The following is a 25536-nucleotide window of genomic DNA, read 5'->3' on the forward strand; positions in this document are numbered from 1 at the left end:
AGCCGCTCTCTTCTCCCCCAGGCGCTGTGGTCCTCGGGTATTTCTAGAACATGTCAGGCATCCTCTTGCCTCATGGCCTTGGGACTGTGGCCTAGAAAGCGCTTCCTTCAGGCAGACACTTGGCACCTTCCCTTCCCTTCTAAGAATCTGCCCCGTGGCAGCCCTCTCTCCTCACAGAGGCCGCCCGCTAACCTCTTTAAATAACTACACGCATCCCGCTCCGAGCTCTTTATCCCCTTCCCTGCTCAGCTTTCATCACAGCATTTATCACCTTCTGAGACACTGTGCACTTCACTTGTGTATTTAATAACTGTCTACCTCCCCAACTAGAATGTTAGCTATACAAAGGCAGAGGCGTTTATATCTTTTCCTTAGCACTGCATCCCCAGCACCTAGAATCCCCCCCCCACAGAGCAGGCCCTAATTAAATAGTTGATGAATTAGTGAGAAAAAAATTCTAAGCAGCCATAGTGAGCAAATGTGTTTGCTTTCCTAAAGTAAACATTTAGATTCACTAGTTATTTTTTTAAAACTTAATTTATAGGTGGTATTTCTAGCCTAAGATCATTCCTTTATATAGCAATGTTACTACATATAGCAATGTTACTTGATTATCTGAATATAAATTTTCTCGTTTAGTGACATCCAAATAAAGTACTAATTTACTAATAAATTCAGTTATTTCCAGGCAGCAAAATCTGTAGGACATGTAAAAATCCAAGGATGTCTTCCTAGCGATGCCATGGAAAGCCCGTGAGATTGCCGAACTAAATGGGAAGAAAGGGAGCCTGACTCACTTGAGCCAAATGCACCTGTACCAGCAGCCAGTTGCTCTGCAGCCACTGAACGGTGGGTAACCCATGAGAACAGAACCGTACGCAGGAGAACAAATGCATAGAAACAACAACATTTTGGTGATGTACAATATGAAATTAATAAAATGGTTAATATACTTTAGAAAATAGAATTTAATTCAACGGAAAGGTTCTGTTCTTACGGTCATTTTAACAGCTTTAATTGAGGAAGTTTCCGTGTCTCTGGCCACCAGGAAGCCCAGAACTAAAACCATGCCAGCACTAAGTAGGAATCTGATGACATGTGTCCCGGTGCACGACCTCACCCCAACTCCACCTTACTGTCCTGCTCTGATCTTGACTCATGCACTTAAAAAACCCTATTGTACTGTGTGCATGTTTCTTTAAATGCCTTTAAATAAGGCTCTGGAGACAAGGCAGGGGATAAATAAGTAAATGAAACATTAAAAATATAAGATTTCTAGTAATAATAAAAATTTAACTAAAAGGTTTCTTACTTAAATTCCCTGGATTTAAAAACATAGATTTTAATGTTATTTTTAACTTTATCCTTCCCCAAAGACTTGATACGTGTCTTTGCTAGATTTTTCAGAAATTCTGCTAGACTTCCTCATGACATTTATAAGATTAAAGGACATTTTTTTCCCTTACCGATTCAACTAGTGATTTTGCTTCCTCTTGAGTGCAATGGAAAGGACTATCACACACCTGCACATTTGTGCTGCAAATGAAAAGAGAAGGTTATTAGTACACAGGATAAAAAAAGGAGCAGCTACCAAAAAGAAAACCAGCTCCAAATGCTCCACGATGACAGTATGATTCTAGCCAGTAAAAAGGGCCTGAATGAATATAAATTTGGACAACTGAGATTCTTGTACATTCTTGCAAACAAGGTTATAAATAAAGGTGTTCTACAGCACTACACTCTCCAGAATTCAAAATAAAATTATATAATAGTATACAAATCTAAATAAATAACATCTTGTTATATATAAAAGGCTAAGCTAAAACTACACTTCACCTTTACTGAAGGAAAGAAAAAAATAAACTGACCCATAGAATGAGGACTATAAGGAAGAACTTTCCTCTGAGTGAGATGATAAACATTGTAATTGGCTACTGAAAGATACTGTGGCATCTCTTTCTCAGAAAGGGATAGAAGACTAAGATAAGAGTGGTGAGAGAAAACTATACAAATATGAAAACTTGGTTTTCTTACAAGCAAGGCATTAAGACAGCAGCTCCTTCCATGATCAATAAAGGCTTTATAAAGTCAAAAGCCTCTCCATGCACTGGGAAACAGCATGCTAGCTACCCAAGCATGCCACCGATACCTACTCCCAACCTCCGACATGAGAGCAAAGGCACCAGTACTCTCAAACACAAAGTTCATCAAAGAAATCAGATTAAAATGGTTACAGAAAGAGGTGGTAAAAAGAGTTAAAGCCCAATTAATTTTTTTAATAGAAGGAGAAAGTGATTAGCAGATTCCTAGAGGAAATAACTAGTAAATGAGACACACACACACACACACACACCCACACACTTGCCCTCAAGTGGACCTATGGGATATACATTATCAAGTTTATCTTTGCAATAGTTTGTGAGATATGTCGGGCTATATATGATAAGAAGATCTATTTATTTATCTTTTTAACCACCTCTGTCTATAACCAGATATTGTGTATATGATAATTATAGTAACTGGTCAGTTTGCTTTCCATCCGGGCTCAAGATGTGGGATTTATTTTCATTCTTGACGTGAATTAAACTGATGAAAGTTGACAGTATCATCTTTAAGACTGAGCTGTTTTTTATTCTCTTCTCTACATCCCATGTTAAACTAAAAATTAAAAATGGTAAAGCCTTATAAGCTAGATGTTTCCCTAAAGAAAGTCAAAACTAAATTTAAAAAGAACAAGGCAAAAAATGAGACATTGCAAAGTCTTCAGTGCTAGTCCCCTGAAGAATGCATGGTGTGCAGTAAATATGTTATATACAATGTTTCTAACATTAAAACTAAACCATCTCTAGATGCAAGGGGATACAATATTGAACCACAGGGCCCCTATGGAGCTTACAATATTTAGGAATCATTTTAGCTCTCAAACTTGACTCTACAAGAGGAGAAGCGGAAAAATCATTTCAAGGAAAGAGGGCTAAGCTGATGGTGTCTACTACAAATGAGATTAAATATGACTACAAAAATGTGCTGCTTTCCTTTTTATAATAATAAGATACCAAAATAAACAGAGCTGACATTAGAGCAACAGAGGAACAATACCAAAAATGCTGTGCACAACAAACCCAAATTGCCTTTAAAAATAATAAAAAAGGTACATTAATAGATACATGATAGTGCACAAGTAACTGATTAAATAAAAAGAATTAGAAATAAAAAATTACCTGCAAATAATAAACAGATACATAAAAGATGAAATGTATGGCCAGCAATAGAGAACTTTAGTAAAGAGAAATGATTTTTTTCAAGACAATCTCAAATCAGACAAAGGCTCAGACTCATGAGAATCTTCAAAGATAGTGTCCAGGATATAGATTTTCCCAGGCTTTTCATTCTACAGCAAAGTAGTCAAGAAAAAAGGAAAGAGGAAGGGAGAGAGAGAAGGAGGGAGGGAGGGAGGTAAGGAGGGAGGGAGGGGAGGAGGGAAGGAGGGAAGGAAGGAGAGAGGGAGGGAGAGAAGGAGGGAAGGAGGGAGGGAGGGGAGGAGGGAAGGAGGGAGAGAGGAAAGGAGGAATGGAGTGAGGGTGGGGAGAGAATGACAATGACTTTAGACTATAACCTCCAGAGTCTACAGAAGAAAAGTGACTGAAGTAAATCTACACAAAGTTAAAAGAACTGGAGCCATCTGTATGAGATCAAATAACCTTCCTCTGGAAAGGCAAAAAGAAACGATTTTAAAACCTAAACAATCTGGACATATATATTTTTTCATTCAGTAAGCATAAACTACCTATATGTGTCAAGAGCATAAAAAAGAAAAAATAATAAACCGCTCTAAGTTCTCCACAGAGGTGTGTATAGCTGTGATGTAAGAGCCCGGGTGAGGATACAGTTTATTCTGTCCAGAAAAAAACAAAAATTCTTTGCAGAGGCGACATCTAAACTGCTTCTTGAAGAATGTCATTCAGCAGGAAAGACGATGAGATGAGGGGACAGACCGTGAGGCTGACACGCAGGTTCGGACACACCGCTTCGTGTCCAGGAGAGCTGGGCCATCTTCTATAACTGAAGGGAGCCACATCAAGTTTTTCAGAATAAAAAGGACAATCAGATGTGTATTTTTCGAAAACTATTCTGACAATACTGTATAGAGCATATTAAACAGAAGAGTAGCTACAATTTATGAGTACAAAACAATTTATGAGTACAAAAGTGGTAAGTAACTGAATTAAAGCAGTTTTACAATTAGAAGGGCATTTGAGAATCAGTGGAAACTTGGAAAATGTGCATCACAATAAATAATTGTTAGTGAAATGAGATAAAAATAGTAAAATGAGCGGTACATTTGAGATTTCTTAAAAATTAAGGCAGATAAATAAACTGTGGCTGAGGAGAGGGTGAGAGGCATTGAAGAGTAAACCCAAATGGCAAAAAACTGTATTTCTCCTATAACAGAGTTTAAAGTTCTTTTAGGTAAGAATAAAAATAATGACATTCCTTATGTTAATAGATTATGTAGTTTTCAGAGTAAACTGAACAGTGGGGAAAAGAGTAAAAAATCCAGAATGTACTGTGAGAAAGATAACAACTCAAAACACCAGGAAAGAATGTAATTAAGCGCAGTGCTCCTGGAAACAGAAGTCACCAAGTACACAAGTACTTGTTAGCTTTAAGATATTATTCAAGTTTACCCCAACGGCTATTTATTAAGTAGCTATTACATGACCGGTGAGAAACAAAGATCATGAAGGCAGCTTTATACATTTGCTTTCAAGCAACTTCTAGAGGACACAAATCCATAAGCGACAGCCCCCTTATCTGCAGCAGCCAAGTCCCTAGACCCCCAGTGGATGTCTGAAACCATGGAACCCTACACACACTACATTTTCTCCTGTACACACATACCTATGATAAAGTTTAATTTATAAATTAAGCACAGTAAGAAATTAACAATAATAAAATAGAACAATTATAGCAACATACTCTAACATACACTCCAATAATAAAGGTACGTGAATGTGGTCTCTCTCTTATAACCCATCTGATAACCGAGACTGCAACTCAGTGATGGACGGGCGAGGAGCGTATACAGTGTGGGTACTGGACAAAGGGATAACTCATGTCCTTGGCTGGATGCAGCAGGACGGCGAGAGATTTCATCACACTACTAAGAACAGTGTCAATTTAAAACTTATACATCTTTTCTGGAATTTTCTATTAATATCTCAGGCCACAGTTGACTACAGGTAACTGCAACTGCAGAAAGCAAAACCACAGGTAAGCAGAGACTAGTGTAGTCAGTCACCGTGGTAAACGCACGGATGGGAACACACGGGGGCAATGCAGCACGGACTGACACCTCAGCTAGCACTGGGGCTACTATGGGGCAAGTTCCCAGGGCAGATGCAGTCACAACCAAGTCTAAAAAATGAGAAAGTTCACCCATTCGCAAAGCGAGAAGACAACCATTGCAAAGGACACAGAGAGTCATGGCCTTGAGCAGTAAGGCCGGGGTGTAGTGAGGAGTGGAAAGCAGGTCTCAGTTGCTGGAACAGGAAATAAGAGGCAAGAAGTGATGGGAAATAAGACCAGCAGGGGCCAAACCCTGGAAGGCCTGCACTGCTCTTCTGGAGGGAGTTTGGGTTTTATGGTTCATACCCAGAGGGGCTCATTAGAAGCCCCTGGGAAGCTTTTAAATAGGCAAAGGCTTGGGGATCCTAATTCACTAGGTTTACAAAAGGAGACAGTGCAGTTGGGTTTTCTGAGGTTCCCCAGGTGGTTCCGATGCAGTTATGAGAACTGCAGAGATAAAAAAAATGTGAACCTAACCTGAACTAAGTGGGGAAAACAGGTGAAAAGGAAGCAAAGGCAGTTTACTCATCAATAACATACATTTAAAGAAACTAAGAGAAAAGTAATTTATTCTCTAAGGAAAGGACATTCACTAAGGACAAAATAAATACAAATTTAACAAATGAATATATTTTACAGATCAAGTAGTGATAAAATGAAAGGTGAGTTAAAATTTTAAAAATTTTGACTTTACATTATTTAGACACATATAATTAATATCTAGAAATTTATGTCCTGATCATTGTTAACCTAAAATTTTATTTTGCTGTCATCTTTAAAATGGCAGAGGTATACTACAGCTATGAAGTGAGTAGACTTGGAATCTGGCTTAAATCCTGGCTCCACACGCAGTGTGACCTTAGGTCATTTAATCTCTAGGTGCTTTCCTCATGGGTACAATAAAGATATAATGATATAGCTTATAGGGTTCTTGTGAGTATTAATGATAACACACATAAAACACTTAGAACCTGGAAAATAGCAGAGAGTTCAATAAATGACAATTCTTACTAATGTAATCCTGATCGTTACTAAGACTATAGCACAATAACTCCAGAGCTTAGAAATAAAGTTACCCTCAGAGTAAAGGTAAGTAGAATCAGCACAGAAGGAATGATATCAAGCTGTAGAAAAATTAGCCAAAGTGATGGTCTCCAGCTGTGCAGCTGAGGAAGCTCGGGGAACACACAAGTCCATTGCGGACTGCAGAAGCTTTCCAGAAAGTATGATTAGGAAAGGAGATGAGTAAGAAAGCAAACAGCAAGCAAATACCTCTCTAGACAATTAGAGACCCCTTCTCTTTTAGCTCATCACTGTAATATCTGACTTAGAATTTCTGACCACGAAGACTAACTCAGCCTACTCGTTTCTAGGATAGTCAGGACTGGAAGCCTTTGTTGTTAATAAATTACACTGTTTTTTTTTTTTTTTTTGGATATTTTGTTCAGATAGAGTGGGAGGGAGAAAGAGAGAGAGAGAAACATCGACGTGAAGGGACACATCGAGTGGCTGCCACCCACACCACCCAACCAGGGCCAGGGACAAACTGCAACCGAAGTACATGCCCTTAGCGGGAACCGAACCCGGGTCTCTCCAGACCGCAGGCCGATGCTGTAACCGCTGAGCCAAACCGGCCAGGGCAATAAATTATACTATTTAAATTAGAAACAATGACTTAAGTTTTAAGACTAAGGTGAAAAAAAGAGTAGTTTGCATAAGGGGTAGAAAACAGGGAGGAGGAGATCAGAGTTGAGGGTGTTACATTAGCCTGCATGAGAAACAGAATCTGAAGCTATAATGCCCAAGCGTCACAGGTAAGATGAACTTCTTGATGACCTGGATAAAATATTCCTTGAGACTATTTCTTTCCTCCATCTGACTAATTTATTCTAGTGATTTCTCTAATGTCTCTCTTGATTCCAGACTTTATGCTCCAGACGAGCAGGGACTCTATTTACTGTGTTCAGAGCAGTAATGCTGGTGTCGGGTAATCCTGGTGTCAGGACAGGACCTAGCAGGAGACCCTCATCAGTATTTGCTGGGAGAGAATGGCTTCCCAGTTCCCCTCACTCAGAGAAGGGAACGATGGAGTGGGGTGGTATCTACTCTCAGGGATGGCATCTTGCTTCCAACAGTTATGCGTACCCAGAGTCAGTTCATGTCGGTTGTCCTTGATATTATTATTCCACAATTTAAGCAGTAATTATTATGCTCACAGATGAAAGGAGTGTGGGAAGAGAACTGTTTCTATCAACTCTAAGTAGGCTCTATAACTACTGAGGCTCTAAAAGGCCTTAATAAAGGTGAATCACTATAAAACTTGGTGTCAAATCAAGTGTGGGATAAGACAACTTTGAAAGGTTAGGAAAAAAAAAAGAACCCTACAAATCTATAAGGGGTTTTCATTGAAAGGAGTTTATGGATTATAGGATCTAATCTTTCTCATATATATATATATATATATATATATATATATATATAGATTGATTGATTTTTAGAGAGAGGGGAAGGGGGAGGGAGAGAAAGATAAAAACATTGATGAGAGAGAAATACTGATCAGCTGCATCCTGCATGCCCCCTAGTGGGGATGAGCCCACAACCTGGGTATGTGTCCTGACCAGGAATCGAACCAGCAACCTCCTGGTGCACAAGGCAAGAATGTTAAACTGAGCCACACCGGACAGGCTGATCTTTATTTTCTATTATACATTTTGTTAGAATATATATATAATCTATATGGAATCGATATAGAAAAGGTCTATAAATATACATTTAAATGTTTTAAAGTAAAATAAATAATTGAGTTATATATGTTACTATTGTTTGATTCCCCTGAATCCATCAGCTAGTGACCCAGATGTTGCTGGATAAAAAGGCTTTTACTGTTCTTATCAAGAAATGATGTGGTAGTTACAAGATAAATAAAATAACCATATGTTTGTATGTTGAAAAACTATTAATGTTTTTTACTCTACCTTTGCACTTACTATAATATATCATAATACTATTAATATTATAAATGCCCCCCTAAGCTATAAATCCCTTGAGAAATGATGTGTCAATTATTATTTTCATGGTATCAAGCACTTAGTAATGTCTTCCAAATAGGTACACTCTAAGTATTTCATAAGTGAAAAAAAAAATTGCAATTCTCTTTAAAAAAAAATCTGAGTAGTATTACTATATGACCGTTTATTGCCAATTAATAATAAAATAACATTACGTAGAAAAGACAAATTCTTACCAATTTATAGCCCCTGCATCACACTTTTTCATAAGCAATGCTTTCCAACATTCATGAGTAGATTTAATAACTTCAAGAGCAAACGCCTAGGTCCAAACCAAAAAAAAAAAAAAAAAAAAAGACACAGCAATCACATCATTATACTAACATAGTGCATTAACATAGTACACTCACATTATTATCTCTATAAGAACACAAGCTCTGGTGTGAGAAAAACTGGAGTATAAATTCTGGCACCCTTATTTACCAGCTGTTTGACTTTGGGCAAGTTACTTAATGTCACTAAATGTTAATTTCTTCATCTAGAAAATGGAACACAATGGGGTAATCCAATCAGGGGTCGGCACACTAGGGCCTGTGGGTCAGATCCAGCCTGGTACCTGTTTTTGTAAAGTTTTATTGAACACAGGTTTATATTTATACTTAATAATCCAATTACAAAGCACTCATGGTCTTAAGGGTTATTTTAATATGCCTTTAAGAAATACTGGGTCCAGCAATAAATTCTTGTATGGCAAAATACTTATTGTAAATTTTAGTTTTCGTTAACATGGTTTATTTACAAAACATAATTTATTTATTAGCACCCACATAAATGTTGGTTTATAATGTGTAATTCATACACTGGTAATAACTTTAAAAAAATATTCCATGTTTTACACTTTACCTCTTTGGCCTATTTTCTCCATTTGTGTCATATTAGAGATAGTTTATAATATTCTAATAGAAAATCCTATGACAGCAAGATAATTCAAGTGTTTTCTTAAATAAGCAGCTTAATTCAGTCATGGTAGAATGGGTACATAGGAGATAAGCCCCTATTGATTTACAATAATAACAAGTAACTGTTTCCTCTCCAGAAGAGTATATAGACAGTTTTTCTTCACAGATAATTTGAAGAATTAGACTCATCATGGAAACCCTCACTTTCTGAGATGAAAGAGATTATCAATAAATAAATAGATGGATACAGACATTCATCAATCTACTGATTTACTAAGAGAGATCTCCTGAAAAAAAATTTTAAGTATAAAAGTCAGTAAAACTTTTGTTATTATTCTATATACAAATATTCATATAAGAAACCCCCAAAGTGAGAAAATATTGTACAGCTATCACAAGGTACATTTTAAAACAAAGATTATCATCTTCACCTTGTTTTTGAACTCTCCATTAAAAGCGAATTGGTTTTCTGGTTTTCCCTCTGGCACCTTATAAAATCTAAACCAATTAAGCGTAGCTTCCAAATAACCTGGTTTGTACTTCTTAATATCATCAATATCTGTAAGTGAAGAAACAAGAAGGCTTTTTGTTAAAAATCAATTCCTTCCTATTAGGGGAAGAGCACTGAACTGAAGGAGTCGGAAAACAGGAGGTAGTCTGACTGGTAACGAGCAGCAGAAGCATCAACACACGTCCCAGCACGTCTGGACTTCCAGTTTCGCAGTGTGAACATTACCACTTCATTCTACAGACACTTCTTGAGCACCTTCAGACTCTCTGTTAGGTACAGTGGATGAGAACAACAAAGTTATTTTCCTCGAGGAACTCAGAGGTCTAGTTAAAGGAGGCAGACAGACAGATGACAAAATGAAGTAAGAAGATTATGTGAGATGTGCTTAGCGCTGATGTCATCCTGCAGGCAATGGAGGTCTTAAAGTAGGGAAAGTTACACCACCAAGGTCCGTGTTCTAGAAATATTAAGCTAAAGCAACACTGAAGATAGAAAGGAGAGGGCAGTACCCTGAATAGAACATACTGAAGTTGGATGAGAAAGGGTTCATGAACACATATACCAAATATTTAGTAAGTTTCTCATTCATTTTGTGTCAGACACTGCTCTGAGCCATGAAAGAGAACAGTAAATAGAGACGAATACCTGCCCTCATGCTTACACAGTTCAGAGAGACAAATGACAAATAAAGAAACAAATACATAATATGTTGAGTGGCAAAAAGTCCGATGAAGGGAAATGAAGCAGAGTAAGAATGAGGACAGGGCAATTTTAAACAGGATGATACATGGATGGATCACAGAGTTTTCAATTTCAAATTCTGTAATAATGTACAGGATTTAAGTTCTGTTACCATGTAAAGAGCTTAACCATTACATTTTGAGGACATTCATTTAAAAATAATTGGATATTACTGTATTAATCAACCTCCTCCCTTAAAAAAGGTTTCCAAGAAATGTATCCTTTCCAATAAATATCAATTCTAAAAGTCTGAGAAATAACTAGATAAAACTAGAAGTCTTTCCTCTCCACCAGACTGTGGCTTACGGCTTAATTTAGCATAGTTCTTCATGCATAATATATTATAGCAAATGACAAACAGACTTGGTTACATTGAAAAATTAGAAAGTTATAACTAAAAATGAAAGAAGACACCATGCACAAGGATAATTTAAAGATCACACAGTTTCAGATTTGCCCATCCAAGCCTTGTGGGAATCCCTCACTCACTACGCAAGCCAGGAAAAGGTAAGCATTTTGCATGCATGGGTTAGAAAAACAAGAATTATCCTTTTGCTTTTTATGCTTGCCTTTTGCCCGTTGTGTAAAGGTTTAGCAAGAGTTACATATGCCTCCAGAGGGCAGATGTTTCACGTAAGTGAAATGAGTGTGGTAAGGCAGACACCACAGGAATGGCAGAGACCATGGCAAACAGAAGATTGCCTATGCTCCTGATGGCACTCAGATTTAAAGTTTTACAATGTGTCAGTGGGCCACATATCTATCTAAAGTAATTCTGGTGAAAACAGCAGAAACATTACAACTAAGGGGGAAAAGAATCACTTGAAACTGAACATAGGCTATATTTGCTCTATCAATATGTAATTATTGATTAAATGATGAAAGAAGTTTAAGATAGTGAATTTTTTTTAGTATTATACATCGTAACCTAGGTCATAGAAGTCTTTGTCATGCCCCAAATATAACATTTAATAAATATTTCACCTGATACATGTTGTTTCATCTTCATCTCTGATTCTTTTTTGCTTATCTTTTTAAAAAGCTTCTTTCCAAGGTGAGCTATCTCTTGCTCGTTTTCCTACATTCTATCACTATTTTTGTGAAAAAATTTTTCTGCAAATTAGGTAATACTGAGTTCCTCCAAGTTTTATTATTCAGAGGGGGAAAAATTATTTTAATTCATTCAAGGTGAGCAACCAGAAAGGCACTTAAATAAGTTTCTATAACTTAAATCTGATTTATGACTTCATCCCTGTACCTTACCCAGTCTGCCATTCTCTGTCCCTGCGTAAACTTTATTTTTTTGATAAGTGATTTTCAATTTACTGACATCAAATAAAACAGAACAAGCTAAGTTATTCAATATCTATCTTAGTTTAGGAAGCTTTCTCTTCAGAGGTTATCAAGAGGAACTCTTAAGCAAAGACATCAATAATGATAATAATAATAATAATAATAATAATAAGCCCTGAAAATTTAATAATGCCAGCAAGAAGTAAACTCTCCAAATATAAGCTAAACTTTTCCATTCTCAATTAATTATATCTTGGGCAGGGATGGGGGTGGGGCTGCCAGATTTTCTCACACGCAGAAAAACAACCACCCAAAATTGATAATGAGCAATTCAAATATTTTTAAAACCTTGACAGCAAATGCCTCAAGATAAAATCTTATGTCCAATACCAACAGTCAGTTCCATGATTTATTCTGAAAATATGAAAAGTTCCACTTAAATCTATAAACTGATTTACAGTTTATAATTTATGTAAATAACCTCATTTGTCCCTCATAAAACTTGTGGGGGTTAAGAAGAATAAGCACATTCAGGTGAAACATAAGAAAACTAAGACAATGTAAAGGATTTGCCAAAATCGATCCAACTCATTCTTGGTAGACCCAGTGCAGCAGCCCCCACTTGTCTGTGTGGGAGCGTCCCAAGACCCCCAGTGGATGCCTGAAATCGAGGATAGAACTCTATGTGCATCCCTATGAGAAAGCTGAATTCGTAACTGTGGTGCAGCAAGTGATTAACAATAACAAACAGAATAATTATTACAACATACTGTAATGAAGCTATGTGACTGGTCTCTCTCTCTCAGTATCTGACAACCACTCTGGTAACAGCAGGTGGCAGGGGCACAGCACGTACACGCTCCACAGCGAAGGCTCGCGTCCTGGCCAGGACAAACGGGACAGCACGAGATTTCATCATGCCCTTCAGAATGGCATGCAATTGGAAACTTACAAATTATTGAATGCTGGAATTTTCCATTTCATATTTTTGGACTGCGGTTGACCGCAAACTGAAACCGCAGAAAGCAAAACTTCGGATAAGGGGTGACTACTATTACATAAATACAAGTCTTCTAAATCCATAAATTCTTTTTCTTCTATACTGTACAGTCATATTGTCAGGGGTTTTATTTACATTAAAAGAATATGTGTTAGGTATACTTTTATTGTCAATGTTTTCTTTTATTGTGGTAAAATATATAAACATGAAATTTGCCATAAGTACATCTATAATGTTGTGCAACCATCACTGTTATCCATTTCCAGGACTTTTTCATTAGATGTGTTTTTTACAATGTATTTTAAGAAAAACAGCAATTCTATAGTAGTCCTTTATTCCCTCTCCAGGGAATTAACTTCATATTAAAGTTTCCATTATAAATAATTATATAGTTGATTTTCAAGATGAACTAATCCAACAATTTAGAATAATGTAGAAGAGGTGTTTTACATAATCAAGCTAAATTTATTTCAGTTCCTGTTTCTAAGTACAAATGAAACTCTTTTAATCAAGTTCTACTTGGTCAACTCCCTGGAGTTAACAAAGACGTTTTTAAAATATTCTGACTGATGTCCACAGTCACCTGTACACTCAGTCTAGGAGACAGCTCTAAAATAAAAACCACACTCTGCTTACTCCAGTTTAGTTTCAACTTGAGTAAGCGTCAGCTGTGTTTATTCCCCAAACATTTACGCCAACTGCATCTTAGTTATAGTTATGAGTTAATAAAATATTATGTACGGCTGAGATTTTATCAGTACAAAATAGAGATTTTGATTCCACAAAATTAATTTTAACCTGGCTGGTGTGGCCCAGGGGACTGAGCATCGTTCCATGGACTGAGAGGTCCCGGTTTGATTCAGGGTCAGGGCACTTGCCCAAAATACGGGCTCGATCCCCGGTGGGGGGCCTGCAGGAAGCAGCCAATCAATGTTTCTCTCTCTCCCTTCCTCTCAAAAAAAATCAATAAAAATGTTTAAAAAATTAATTTGAATGTTTTGAAAGAATTAAATAGAACAGGTTGTTAAAAATATCTGCTGTCAAATTAGGCCTAGGTAAGAATATAGTTAAGGATGAAAAAACATACAAGTCTGTAATTATGCCTGTAGATTGCTTTGTGAGTGAGGTGGGAAGAAGATTTTAAATATGAGGGGTCAGAGACAGCCGCTGTTAAAATGTATTTTAGTAAATTCCTGAATGAAGTATGAAAGAAACTCGCCTGGGGAGGAAGGCAGTAAGTGGCAATCTTCCAAGGCATGAGTGTGCTTACGATGCTTGGGAAACAGTGTAAGGCAGCCCTGTGTTTGGAGCCGGGAGGAGAGCGAGCATGCGAGGAGGTGAGACTGGAGAAGCAGCCACAGGCAATCACACTGGACTCAGGGGCCAGGCCAAGGACTCCACTTTTTACTTTGAGATGGGAACCCAGTAGAGGGTTCTGGACAGAGGAGCACACATTTTTAGGAAATTCTCTGTATCTGCTATGCAGGGGAAAGTCTGTGTAGACGAAGAAGTGGAAGCAGAAAATCCAGTAAAAGGCTAAATGTAGTTGTATGGAGGTGGTGACAAATGGTCGATTTTGGATTATCTACAGAAAGCACAACTGGGAGGACTTACCAATGGGGAAAAACAGTAAAAACAACAAAAGCCAGTAAAGATCAGAGTTACATAAAACTTAATGCATCAAAGAGCTAAAAAGGACTAGTCTGTAAAATTAAGTAAAAATAGTCACCAAAATATGTATTACCTTAGTTAAAAAAAAAAAAGCTTAATAAAAGGTATCATAAATTGTGACAAATAATGTGAAGCCATGACTTACTTTATTACAGGGCTGTTTTCAAACTTGAAAGTTTAGTTAACAAAAATTACATGGAGTATCCTTAAGATAATATTTATATTAAAACTAAAGGTACACAATTTATAAAAAATAATTATAGTTCTAAATAAATCCATTAGAAATATTATACGTTTCTTTATTAAATACTAGCTAAAAAAGCAAAACAAAATAACGATGAAATAACACATTTTAAAGTTCAGTTTGGTTTTTACCAAATCTAGACCTCTCCATTTTAATTTAGCTATATTTATTTATTTATTAATTTTTCTTTTAAAATATGTTTGTATTGATTTTTTAGAGGAAAGGAAGGGAAAGAGAGACAGAAACATCCATCGGCTGCCTCCTGCACGCCCCCTACTGCGGATCGAGCCCCTACATGTGCCCTGATCGGGAATCAAACCTGGACCTCTCAGTCAGTCCATGGGACAATGCTCAATCCACTAAGCTACACCAACCAGGCAATTTTTAAAATTTTTTTATTGATTTTAGAGAGAAACAGATCTAAAGTATGATAATTTTTATATCTAGAGACATTAAAGCACCAATAAACTTTTAAAATGATTATGTACTAAAAACAAAGAAAACACTAAAAAATTAGAAGCAAGAGAAAATTATGAAAACATATTCGGTTAGCACAATAAAGTAAATCTAAAGTTTGACAATAAAACATTTAAGTAACTCTCTTACCCACCAAAAAAAAATAACCACACCCAGTCCGCCCAACTATACACATAATTAAATTTTTTTTATCAAATTAAAGAAGAAAAGCATACACTTGCTTAATAAATAACTTTTTGGTCCTAATGAAAATACAGACTTTAACTAAAAAAATTCAGGAAATCATGACAATAAGAACACTCAGAGAGTTTATAAAACATAAGGAAAAACTAGGAAAAATATCCTGTTTGGAATTAGACAGCACTAAGTTCAAATTCAAGTTCTGGCATTCATATACTATTGAGTCATCTTGGAAAAATAAATTACTTTGTCTGATTCTTCAAATGCAAAATGAAGGAAATGAAGATTGCTGTGAAAAATAAGGTATTATATGAAAATCATTTACTACAAAATAAGGGGTAATTCTTAACAAATATTAATCATCAGCCCTCTAATCCCTGAAAACCTTGTCCATGGAATGGAGCCAAAGTTATACTCAGAAATAAACTTTATCTCTCAAAAATAAATCAACAAATAAATTAATGATTTAGAAAATTATTAAAATACTAATACTGACAGTTATTTTATTTTTAATGCATATGTCTACTGAAAAATCAAAGTAGCTAGACACAGATATATGTAAATAAGAACTAAACATAAGAGGCACCTGGACATACATACACACACACAAACATGTATACTTATTTTTATATATATATATATATATATATTATGGTAAAGAGCAAGCCTCAAATGAATTCGTAATTAGATTATTTCATGACAGACATGTTTACCTTTATTTCTAATATTATTACTATTTAGTTCTTACAGTTTTTTCATTTCTAGTGTGTTTAAGTTAAATTTAAATAACCATTTTTTTCATATTTAGAGTAGAGAGAAAATATATAAATAAAATTACTTTTATTTCTGAAATAAAACTTTCACTCAGTTTAAGGATATTAACCAAATTATAGCAATTAAAAACAACACTTGATCCCAACATGGCAGCAGATTTAAGTGGAAGCTATGCTGATCTTCTCTCAGGACCAACCTGGAATTACAACTAAAATATAAAAAAATCATCCTGAATACTAACTGAAGACTAGCTTGAGAGAAGCCTAATAACCAAAGACTTAAAGAGGAGGCCACATTGAGACTGATAGGAAGTGCGGAGGCACAATAGGGCTGGCTGGGCTCTCACAGGCAGCAGCTAACGTTCCAAAGGGATATCTCAGCTTCAGGGGGTTCCCCCTGAGAAGTCTGGAGTCTAATCCCCAACTGGGCTCCCAAGCACAGAGCACCAGAACTGGGAAAAGTGCCCATGTAACATCTGGCTGTGAAAAGCATCAGGGTTTCCGACTGCCAGGGGAGATGGCTAAAAAATGCAGGCACCCTCTTAAAGGGCCAACACCCAAGATTTTGTTTGCAGCAACTCACTTCGGGCTCTGGCAGGGAGAACAGAGTGGACTAGAACTGTGTGAGGAGAGTCCAGGGTAGGTGGCTCTGGGAAGTGAGCTGAGAGGAAAGATGCCTGGATCCCTGTGCTGAGTCAGACCCCAGTACTGCAGAAGCCATCTTTCTCAGGCAGACCTTTACCATTCAGGCAGCATTAGCCTGTGGGTAAACAATAGCCACATCCTTTGGAAACCCTCTTGCCCCACCCTGCGGAGCTTCAACCCTGACTACAGCTGGAGACTCATTAAATGACTGACACTAATAGATACTCTGCAGGCAGAGGCAGATACCTGGGTGCTTTGAATCTTTGCCTGACCTGCTCCTGGGCCTGGGGCTAATAAAAGCAGACTTTAATGCAGAACTTGGTCCTTTCCACATGCACCAGGCCAGCAAAGAGCCATAGCTGTGGATCACTGATAGCTCCAAACAGGTTGTTCAGGGCCAAGTACAGACAGTGTCTGACACTGGCATGAACCAGGGTCCCGCTGAAGAGGCCTGGACCAGACAACAGAGGCCTGGCCAGCTTCAGACAACAACAGAGCAGCATATCCACAGGCAGATATTGACAGGCACCAAACCCTGCTGAGGCAAATTCTATTCCACGTGACGAGCACCTGCACAGCAGCCTGCATGTTGTGTTGAATGTTGACCCTCACTGTCATCCAACCTGAGGGTCAAGTCCACACATGAATGGGCCAAAGCAATCAAGACTCAATTACAATAAGAGTGCGCACACAACATGCACAAGGGACACTATTAGAGCACACAGGACTGGTGATCAGGGAGACTGTGCCACTGGGTCCCACAGTCACCTACTACATAAAGCCACCCTACCAAGACTGAGAGTCATAGTAGATCTACCTAATAGACAGAAACAAACACAAGCAGGCAACCAGAATGGGAGGAGAAAAAAAACAGGCCCCAAATGAAGGAACAAGATAACTCGTCTCCAAAAGAAGAGTTAATGAAGTGGAGGTAAGCAATTTATCAGATATAGAGTTCAGAGTAATGATAATAAGGATGCTCAATAGCATGAAAAAATGACCAGTCAGAAATGAAGAATGCCATATCTGAAATAAAGAATACACTGGAAGGAATAAACAGCAGGCTTGATGAAGCAGAGGATTGAATAATGATTTGGAAAATAAGGTACAAAAAAATACCCAATCAAAGCAGCAAAAAGAAAAAAAGTCTTAAAAAAAAGTGGGAATAATTTAAGGGAACTTTGGGATAACAAGAAACAAAACATCATCCATGTGATTGGGTTACTAGAAGGAGAAGAGAGAGAGCAAGGGATCAAGAACATATTTGAAGAAAAAAATATCTGAAAACTTCCTTAACTTGGTAAAGGAAAAAGACATACAAGTCTAGAAAGCACATAAGAGTTTCAAATAAGATAGATGCAAAGAAGCCCACACCAAGACACATCATATTTAAAATGGCAAAAGCTAAAAACAAAGAGAGAATCCTAAAAGCCACAAAAGAAAGTCAGACAGCTACCTACAAGGGACCTCCCATTAGCCTGTCAGCTGATTTCTCAACAGAAACATTTTAGGCCAGGAAGGACTGGCGTGAAATATTCAAAGTGATGAAAAACAAGAGCCTACAACCAAGGATGCTTTACCCAGCAAGGCTATCATTTAACATTAAGGGATAAATAAAGAGCTTAAATCAGAAAGAATATATATGCATCCCCTATGTTCATAGCAGCACTATTTATAATAGCTAAGGTCTGTAGAGAGCCCAAGTGTCCATCAGTAGATGAGTGGATTAAAAAGCTGTGGTACATTTACACAGTGGAATACTATGCAGCTGTAAAAACAAAGGATCTCTCACACTTTGAGACAGCATGGAGGGACCTGGAGAGTGTTATGCTAAGCAAAATAAGCCAGTCAGAAAAAGACAAGTACCACATGATCTCACTTATATGCAGAATCCAATGAACAAAATAAGATGATAAACAAAATAGATCCAGAGACATGGATGCAGGGAACAGACGATGAACCTCAGAGGGAAGGGGGTGAGGGTGTGAAGAGATAAACCAAAGAACTTACATGAATTTATGCATAACCAGTGTATACAGACAACAATGTGGTGAAGGCATGTGGGCAGAAACAAGGAGGTGGGAGTCAATGGGGGAAAAATGGGGGACATCTGTAATACTTTCAACAATAAAGATAAATTTGAAAAAAATTACACGTCAAAAAAAAAAGAACTAAAGAGCTTCCCGGACAAGAAAAAGGTAAGGAGTTTGTTACCACTAAACCAGCATTATAAGAAATGTTAAAGGGCCTGCTGTAAGAAGTGGAAGAAAGAGAAAGAAAGAAAAAAACATAGTTAAAAAAATAAAATGGAAATATATACATACATATCAATAATCACTTAAAATGTAAATAGCTTAAATGCACCAATCAAAAGACATAAAGTAGCTGAATGAATAATAATAATAAAAAAAAAGACCCATGTATATGCTGTCTTCAAGAAACCCACCTCAGAACAAAAGATACACACAGACCAAAAGTTGATGGAAAAAGACATTTCATGCAACTGGAAAGTAAAAAAAAGCTAGGGTACCAATATTTATATCTGACAAAATCAACTTTATCTATATTTTTTATCCTTACCTGAGGACATTTTTGTACTTATCTTCAGATAGAGCGGGAGGGAGAGAGGAAGGAAGAGAGACAGAAAAACATCGATGTGAAAGAGACACATCGACTGGTTGCCACCCACACAACCCCAACCGGGGCTGGGAACAAGCTGCAACCAAAGCACATGCCCTTAGCAGGAACCGAACCCAGAACTCTCTGGTCCATGGGCCAACGCTCTAACCACTGAGCCAAACTGGCAAAGGCGACAAAATCAACTTTAAACCAAGGATACAGTAAGAGACAAAGAAGGACACTACATAATGATAAATGGATCAATCCAATAGGATATAACCCTTATAAACATTTATGTGTCCAACAGGAGCACCTAACTATGTAAAGCAAATCTTGATGGATTTACAGGGAGAGACTGACAGTAATACAGTTATAGTTGGGGATTATAACACACCATTGACAGTAATAGATAGATCTTGCAGAGAGAAAAGTAATGAGGAGATGGCAACCTTAAATGATACACTAGATCAAATGGATTTAATTGATATTTTCAGAGTATTCCACCCCAAGGCAGCAGAATATATATTATTTTCAAGTGCACATGAAACATTTTCTGGATAGACCACATGTTAGGACACAAAATAAGTCTCAATAAATATAAGAAGACTGAAATCATATCAAGCATAAGAAACTGTCAAACTATTTACCAGAGTGGCTGTACCATACATTTTATTAATTCCTGAAGATCTGTAGTTTCTATCTCATGTCATTTCTCTTTAACTTGAAGACTTTAGCATTTTTTGTAGTGCAGTTCTGCTGGCAATGAATTTTCTCCATTTTGATTGATCTGAAATGTTTTTTTTCTTGCCTTTGTTTTGGAAGTGTAGTTTTACCTGATACAGACTTTCGAGTTATGCAGATTTTTGTAAAGATGTTCCATTTCCTTGGGCCTCAGTTGCTTCTGATAAGAAGTCAAATGTCAACTTATTATTACCTAGTATATAATAGATTGTTTTTACCAGAGTGTTTTGAAAGATTTCTCCTTATCTTTGGATTTCAGCTAATTTTTTGTGATATGCTAAGGTGTTCTTTCCTTTATATTTATCTTGCTTAGGGTATACAGAACGTGTGTATCTGTAAGTTCATGGTTTCACCACATAAATTGTTTGCCATTATTGTTTCACATTTCCCACCCTCCTACCTTCTCCACTTCTCTTCATCCTGAGACTCATAATACAAATATTTTAGATCACTTTTTATTGTCTCACAGGTCACTGAAACTCTCTTCATGTATTTTCAATCTTTGTTCCTCCCTATTCTTCAGACTGGATAATGTCCAAGTTTTCTTCTAGGATTTTTATGGTTAGAATCTAACATTAATCAAGTTTGAGTTTATTCTGTGTGCAGTGGAGGAAGGTGGTCTAGTTTCATTTGTTTGCACATATCTGTCCAGTTTTCCCAACACCATTTATTGAATAGACTATCTTTAGTCCATTGTATGTTTTGCCTCCTTTGTCAAATATTAATTGACTGTAAAGGGGTGCATTTATTTCTGGACTTTCTATCCTGTTCCATTGATCTCCAAATCTGTTTTCATGCCAGTACCGTATTGTTTTGATTACTGAGGCCTTGTACCATAGTTTGATATCAGGTAGGGTGATTCCTCCTACTTTGTTCTTCTTTCTTAAGATTGGTGTTGTTATTGAGGGTCCTTTTTGGTTCCACACACATTTTTGAAACATTTGTTCTAGTTCTGTGAAATGTCCCATTGGTATCCTGATAGGAATTGAGTTGAATCTGTAAATTGCTTTGGGTAGTATAGACATTTTAATGATGTTAATTCTTCCTATCCCTGAACACCGTATATGCTTTCACTTATTTGTATCTTAGTTTCTCATTAGTAACCCATTTCCTAGGTATTTCCCCAAGAAAAATAAAAACATATGTTCACACAAAGGCTTGTATTTGAATGTCCATAGCAGTTCTATCCACATTAGCCCAGAATTGAAAACCCAAATTTCAACCAACAGGTAGATGAAGAAACTATGGCATGTCTATACAGTGAAACTCTACTCAGCTATAAAATGAAACAAACTACATGATTTACATACAACAATATGCATGAAACTCTAAAGCATTATGCAAGAAGTCATATACCAAAGATGTTGTGTCTTTCTTTGGCAATGTACAACTGACAAATGAAATACAACTGTGATTGTTTAAAAATGCCAAAATTTTAAGTACATTAAGTTTTCTCCCTTTAAAATAAATAAAAATGCACCTATTTTGAAAATACTTTCAGACTTTGCTCAAAACGTTCGTTTTTTGCTTCTCAATAATACATATATACACATTAATTCACTTATTCATTAATTTAGAAATATATATTCAGCACCTATAACATGCCAGGAACAATTCATATTAAATACCTAGACATAAACCTAATATAAAATGTAACAAGACCTTCATTACTATATTATCACTTTATTAGAAGATGTACAAGAAAGTATGAATAGATGTAGAAATATATAAATATCATATTCATTGATAGGAACACTTAATATTTTTAATATTGCAGAAATCCTTGACAACTGGATTCAAAAATTTACAGACAAGAGAGGGCATAGATGGGATTAATTGTGATGGAAAAAATAAAATGAGAATAAAGGCATAAAACACAGTCTTGAAAAAATAGAACAAAAGGGGCATTTGTCTTGTGTGTGTTTTATTGTGCTGTTATAGGAATTAAAATAACATGGCACTGCACAGGAGTAGATCACTGACACCAGTCAGAATCCAGAACAGACTGTTTGCATGAATAAGAAGGCTATACAAGATAAAGGAGGCATTTCGAAACAGTGGGAAGAGAACAGATTATTCTGTTAAGTGGCAATGGGAAAATTGACCATATGAAAAAATAAATAAATCCCACATGAATTAAAGACCCAACCATAAATACATATTTAAAAAAAGAAAATAAAGAAAAATATCTTTCTGACTATGGGGTAAGAAATCCTTAAATAAGAATCAAAATGACTAGACTAATCTTCGGCTATGAGGAAAGAATGTTTTAATAATTCTGTTAAATATCATGAATGCTAAAATAAATCAAAATGTTAAAGTCATATAGAAAAATGACTGATAAAAAGCAGTATATGAAAAATAAAAATATCTGTAAACCAAAAGGCAAGAGTTTTTCTGCAGGTGAGGAGAAGATATTTGCAATTTAAGTAATAAATATCCAAGTAATTCTCATCTATGAAAAGAATATGCCAATTCAATAGAAAAATGGGAAAAATATGTCTAGGAAATTCAGAGACGGGAAGATACAAATAGCAAATAAGATGCCCCATTCCAACATTAAGCAGAAAAGTGCAAAATTAGAATAAGATACCATTTTTTATCTATCAGATTGGCAAAAAAGTTTTTAATGCACAGTAATAGTATGTCATTGACACTTTCAAACCTGTAAATTAGGTATTATTTCCTTTATGTAACTTAGGAAATAAGGGCTCCATCAGGTTAAGCAATTTGCTCAAGTTCTTAAAGGAAATAAACTCAATATAGTAGCTTTAAATATGAGGCAGCAGGTGTGTATGTGGGGAGGGCATCATCAAATTTGTTTAGGTGATTACATCTCCTAATTAAATGTATCAATTATTCTAGATCCAAGATTGAATATCCAACAAGCAAAGAAAGACAGATTAATGGAATGGCTCTCAACTTGGGAGTTCTATCAAACTATGTATATTCCCATATCTACTTCCTACCCACGTCCCCAAATTGGGAACCACCTGTACTTCCATGAAAAAGAGTTAAAGAAAAAAATTAAAAAGCCATTGTTATCTGGAGTGAGGATAACAAACCATAACATGAAGTGAGGAAAGCATATGACTTTTCATTTTTATGTTTAGATAAAAACCAGTAACATAAATGTAGGGCCATATCTCTTTGCCCATATTATTTAAAAGAAAAAAAATATTAGGAAATGGCATAATACTTAAAATTTTGTCCGAAGAGGGTGAAAACATAAATAAGGAAGGAGTTTCCGATCCTGTGGATTTTACAGCAGGAAGCGACACAAATGCACAGTGCACCTTGTTCCCACACTCCTGGTGCTGCTCTCACAAAGCTACTCATGGGCACTCTGGCTTCTACAGAAAGTCTGCGGGAAGCAAGAACATATGTTTTTAATAACATTTTATAAACATTCTTAAGAAACAACAGTTCCTTTCGAGAACACACTGTATTTTCTCCATCACAATAAGAGGTTCCAGCTCAGAGAATTGTCATAGTTTGTGCTGATTCGGGACCTCTAAAAGATTTTCATGTGTCCCACCCTGGTCGGTATCTCTGGGTTTAAGAATACACAGACTAATGAACAGTATCCCTCATTTTAGTTGTTCTTCCTTCTCCATTCCCCTTTCCCAGAATTCTACTCTTACCAACACTTGTACTATAAATATGCATTAACATCATGAAAAATAATGTAAATTAACACACTTCAAAAAAAGTAATACCAATTAAGTTAATTCTACATGGAGGCCTATTTGTATTGTATCAGAAAAACTTTTCAGAAAAGACTTGGTAAATTTTTTTCCAAAAATATACACGTTCATTATCATTCCATGAGAAATTTGACATGACCAATAAAATGAAAACATCCAGATGTCTGGTGCAAAATAGAAATGCAAATATTCTTCTAATCTAATTTTAATATAAAACATATAACCAAGTGGCTGCAGCTCAGGCTTTGGGTCGGACAGACCTCCACTGAAGTAACAGCTACAGCATTATAACAGTTACACTGAAGAACTTAAAAATGTCCCCAAAAAGTCTATCTGACCATTCTTTCATTTAAACTTTTCCCTTCATCACTAACTTTTAAAATAATTTAGGTCTTTCTACTTTCGAAGAAGACAGGCTAAAAATAATGGATTAAAAATATTTCCTAGAACAATCCAAATTCAGAGATGGGAAAAACCCCTGGGAACATTTACTGATTAGAGGATCAACTTTATAGAAGAAACTAAAGCTTCTCGAGGTCATATGACTTTTCCAAGGTCAGATAACTAACATGAGAGGATTTTAGAACTTAAGTTTCCCTACTCTTTACCACATCATAGAAATATGACTGAAACCTAAAAAGCACTGAAAGAGGTCAAGGTTTAAAATAGAGGCAAAAGATTCCCAGAAATATAATTCTATTCTTAATGATAGTACATTTTAATCAACTTGCCCCTGCTCCTCGATTGCCTCCTCCCACACCCAGCCATGCACACCCACGCCTATTAAGGTATAAAGACTAAGGAAATGAAAGGAATGAAGATCAAAAGAGCCATCTTTTTACTGGAACCTTTAATCATAATGATCCCACTGATGCCTAAATTATTTCAGAGCAAATGGTCAGCACTCCCAGAAAGCAACACTGTCCAGGACACACATGTATCTGGCAACCCCAACTGGATTCCAGCGGCTTGACTTTACACAAGTTATTAACCAACCCCTCAGCCCACCAGTTCATCAGTTCCCTAATCTGAAAGAAAAAGGGAACAGGAGCACTTCTTGCCTGAGCTCGTGTACACATTAAACAGCTATTCCAAAAGGAGCGTTCAGCAGAGCTCCTTGACACACAGTGATTCTTCCAGAAACGTTAGAGATTTTAGAATGACAATGACGGCGTGCCAGCCCCTTTCTGTGCCAAAGAGCGCGTGCGCAGGAAAGCAACCTGAACGCCATTCTTTCTGGTTACAAAGGTTAACACAAATATTTTCCCTTAAGATTACTATGCTATTCCTTTCCCCCCACCTAAATGACTATTAAATTGTGTTTTAGGAAGTAAGGAAATCAAACACCAAATTAATTTGCTTATTTTTTTTAAATGGTAATTTCAGGGACACTACAATTTTTAATTTAGCAAATGAAAATACAAGCCAGAGATTCAGTTTCCACATGTATCTTCCTGCCTTGAAAGACAATATAGGCCCCCTATACATGGTTTCACTTTCTGGGGTTTTCTGTTACCCACAGTCAACCATGGTCCAAAAATATTAAATGGAAAAAGCCCAGAAATAAACAATTCATGATTTAAATGGTGTGCTATTCTGAGAGGCGTGATGAAATCTC

The 25536-nt window shown here is 36.5% G+C and overlaps 1 protein-coding gene across 3 annotated transcripts in view; it reads right to left on the minus strand.

Annotated features, from left to right (window-relative positions):
* PPA2 (inorganic pyrophosphatase 2) overlaps positions 1 to 25536 on the minus strand; it is a 102362-nt gene that overhangs the window by 16724 nt on the left and 60102 nt on the right. For all 3 annotated transcript variants that reach the window (XM_036280285.1, XM_036280270.1, XM_036280278.1), the window contains 3 exons: positions 9748 to 9875; positions 8594 to 8679; positions 1467 to 1536 (listed from right to left, as the gene is read on the minus strand). In XM_036280285.1, coding sequence (XP_036136178.1) covers positions 1467 to 1536; positions 8594 to 8679; positions 9748 to 9875 — 284 coding nt within the window. The remainder of the gene's footprint in view (positions 1 to 1466; positions 1537 to 8593; positions 8680 to 9747; positions 9876 to 25536) is intronic.

The sequence above is a fragment of the Molossus molossus genome, unplaced genomic scaffold, assembly GCF_014108415.1.
Source record: "Molossus molossus isolate mMolMol1 unplaced genomic scaffold, mMolMol1.p scaffold_m16_p_1, whole genome shotgun sequence".
NCBI lineage: Eukaryota > Metazoa > Chordata > Mammalia > Chiroptera > Molossidae > Molossus > Molossus molossus.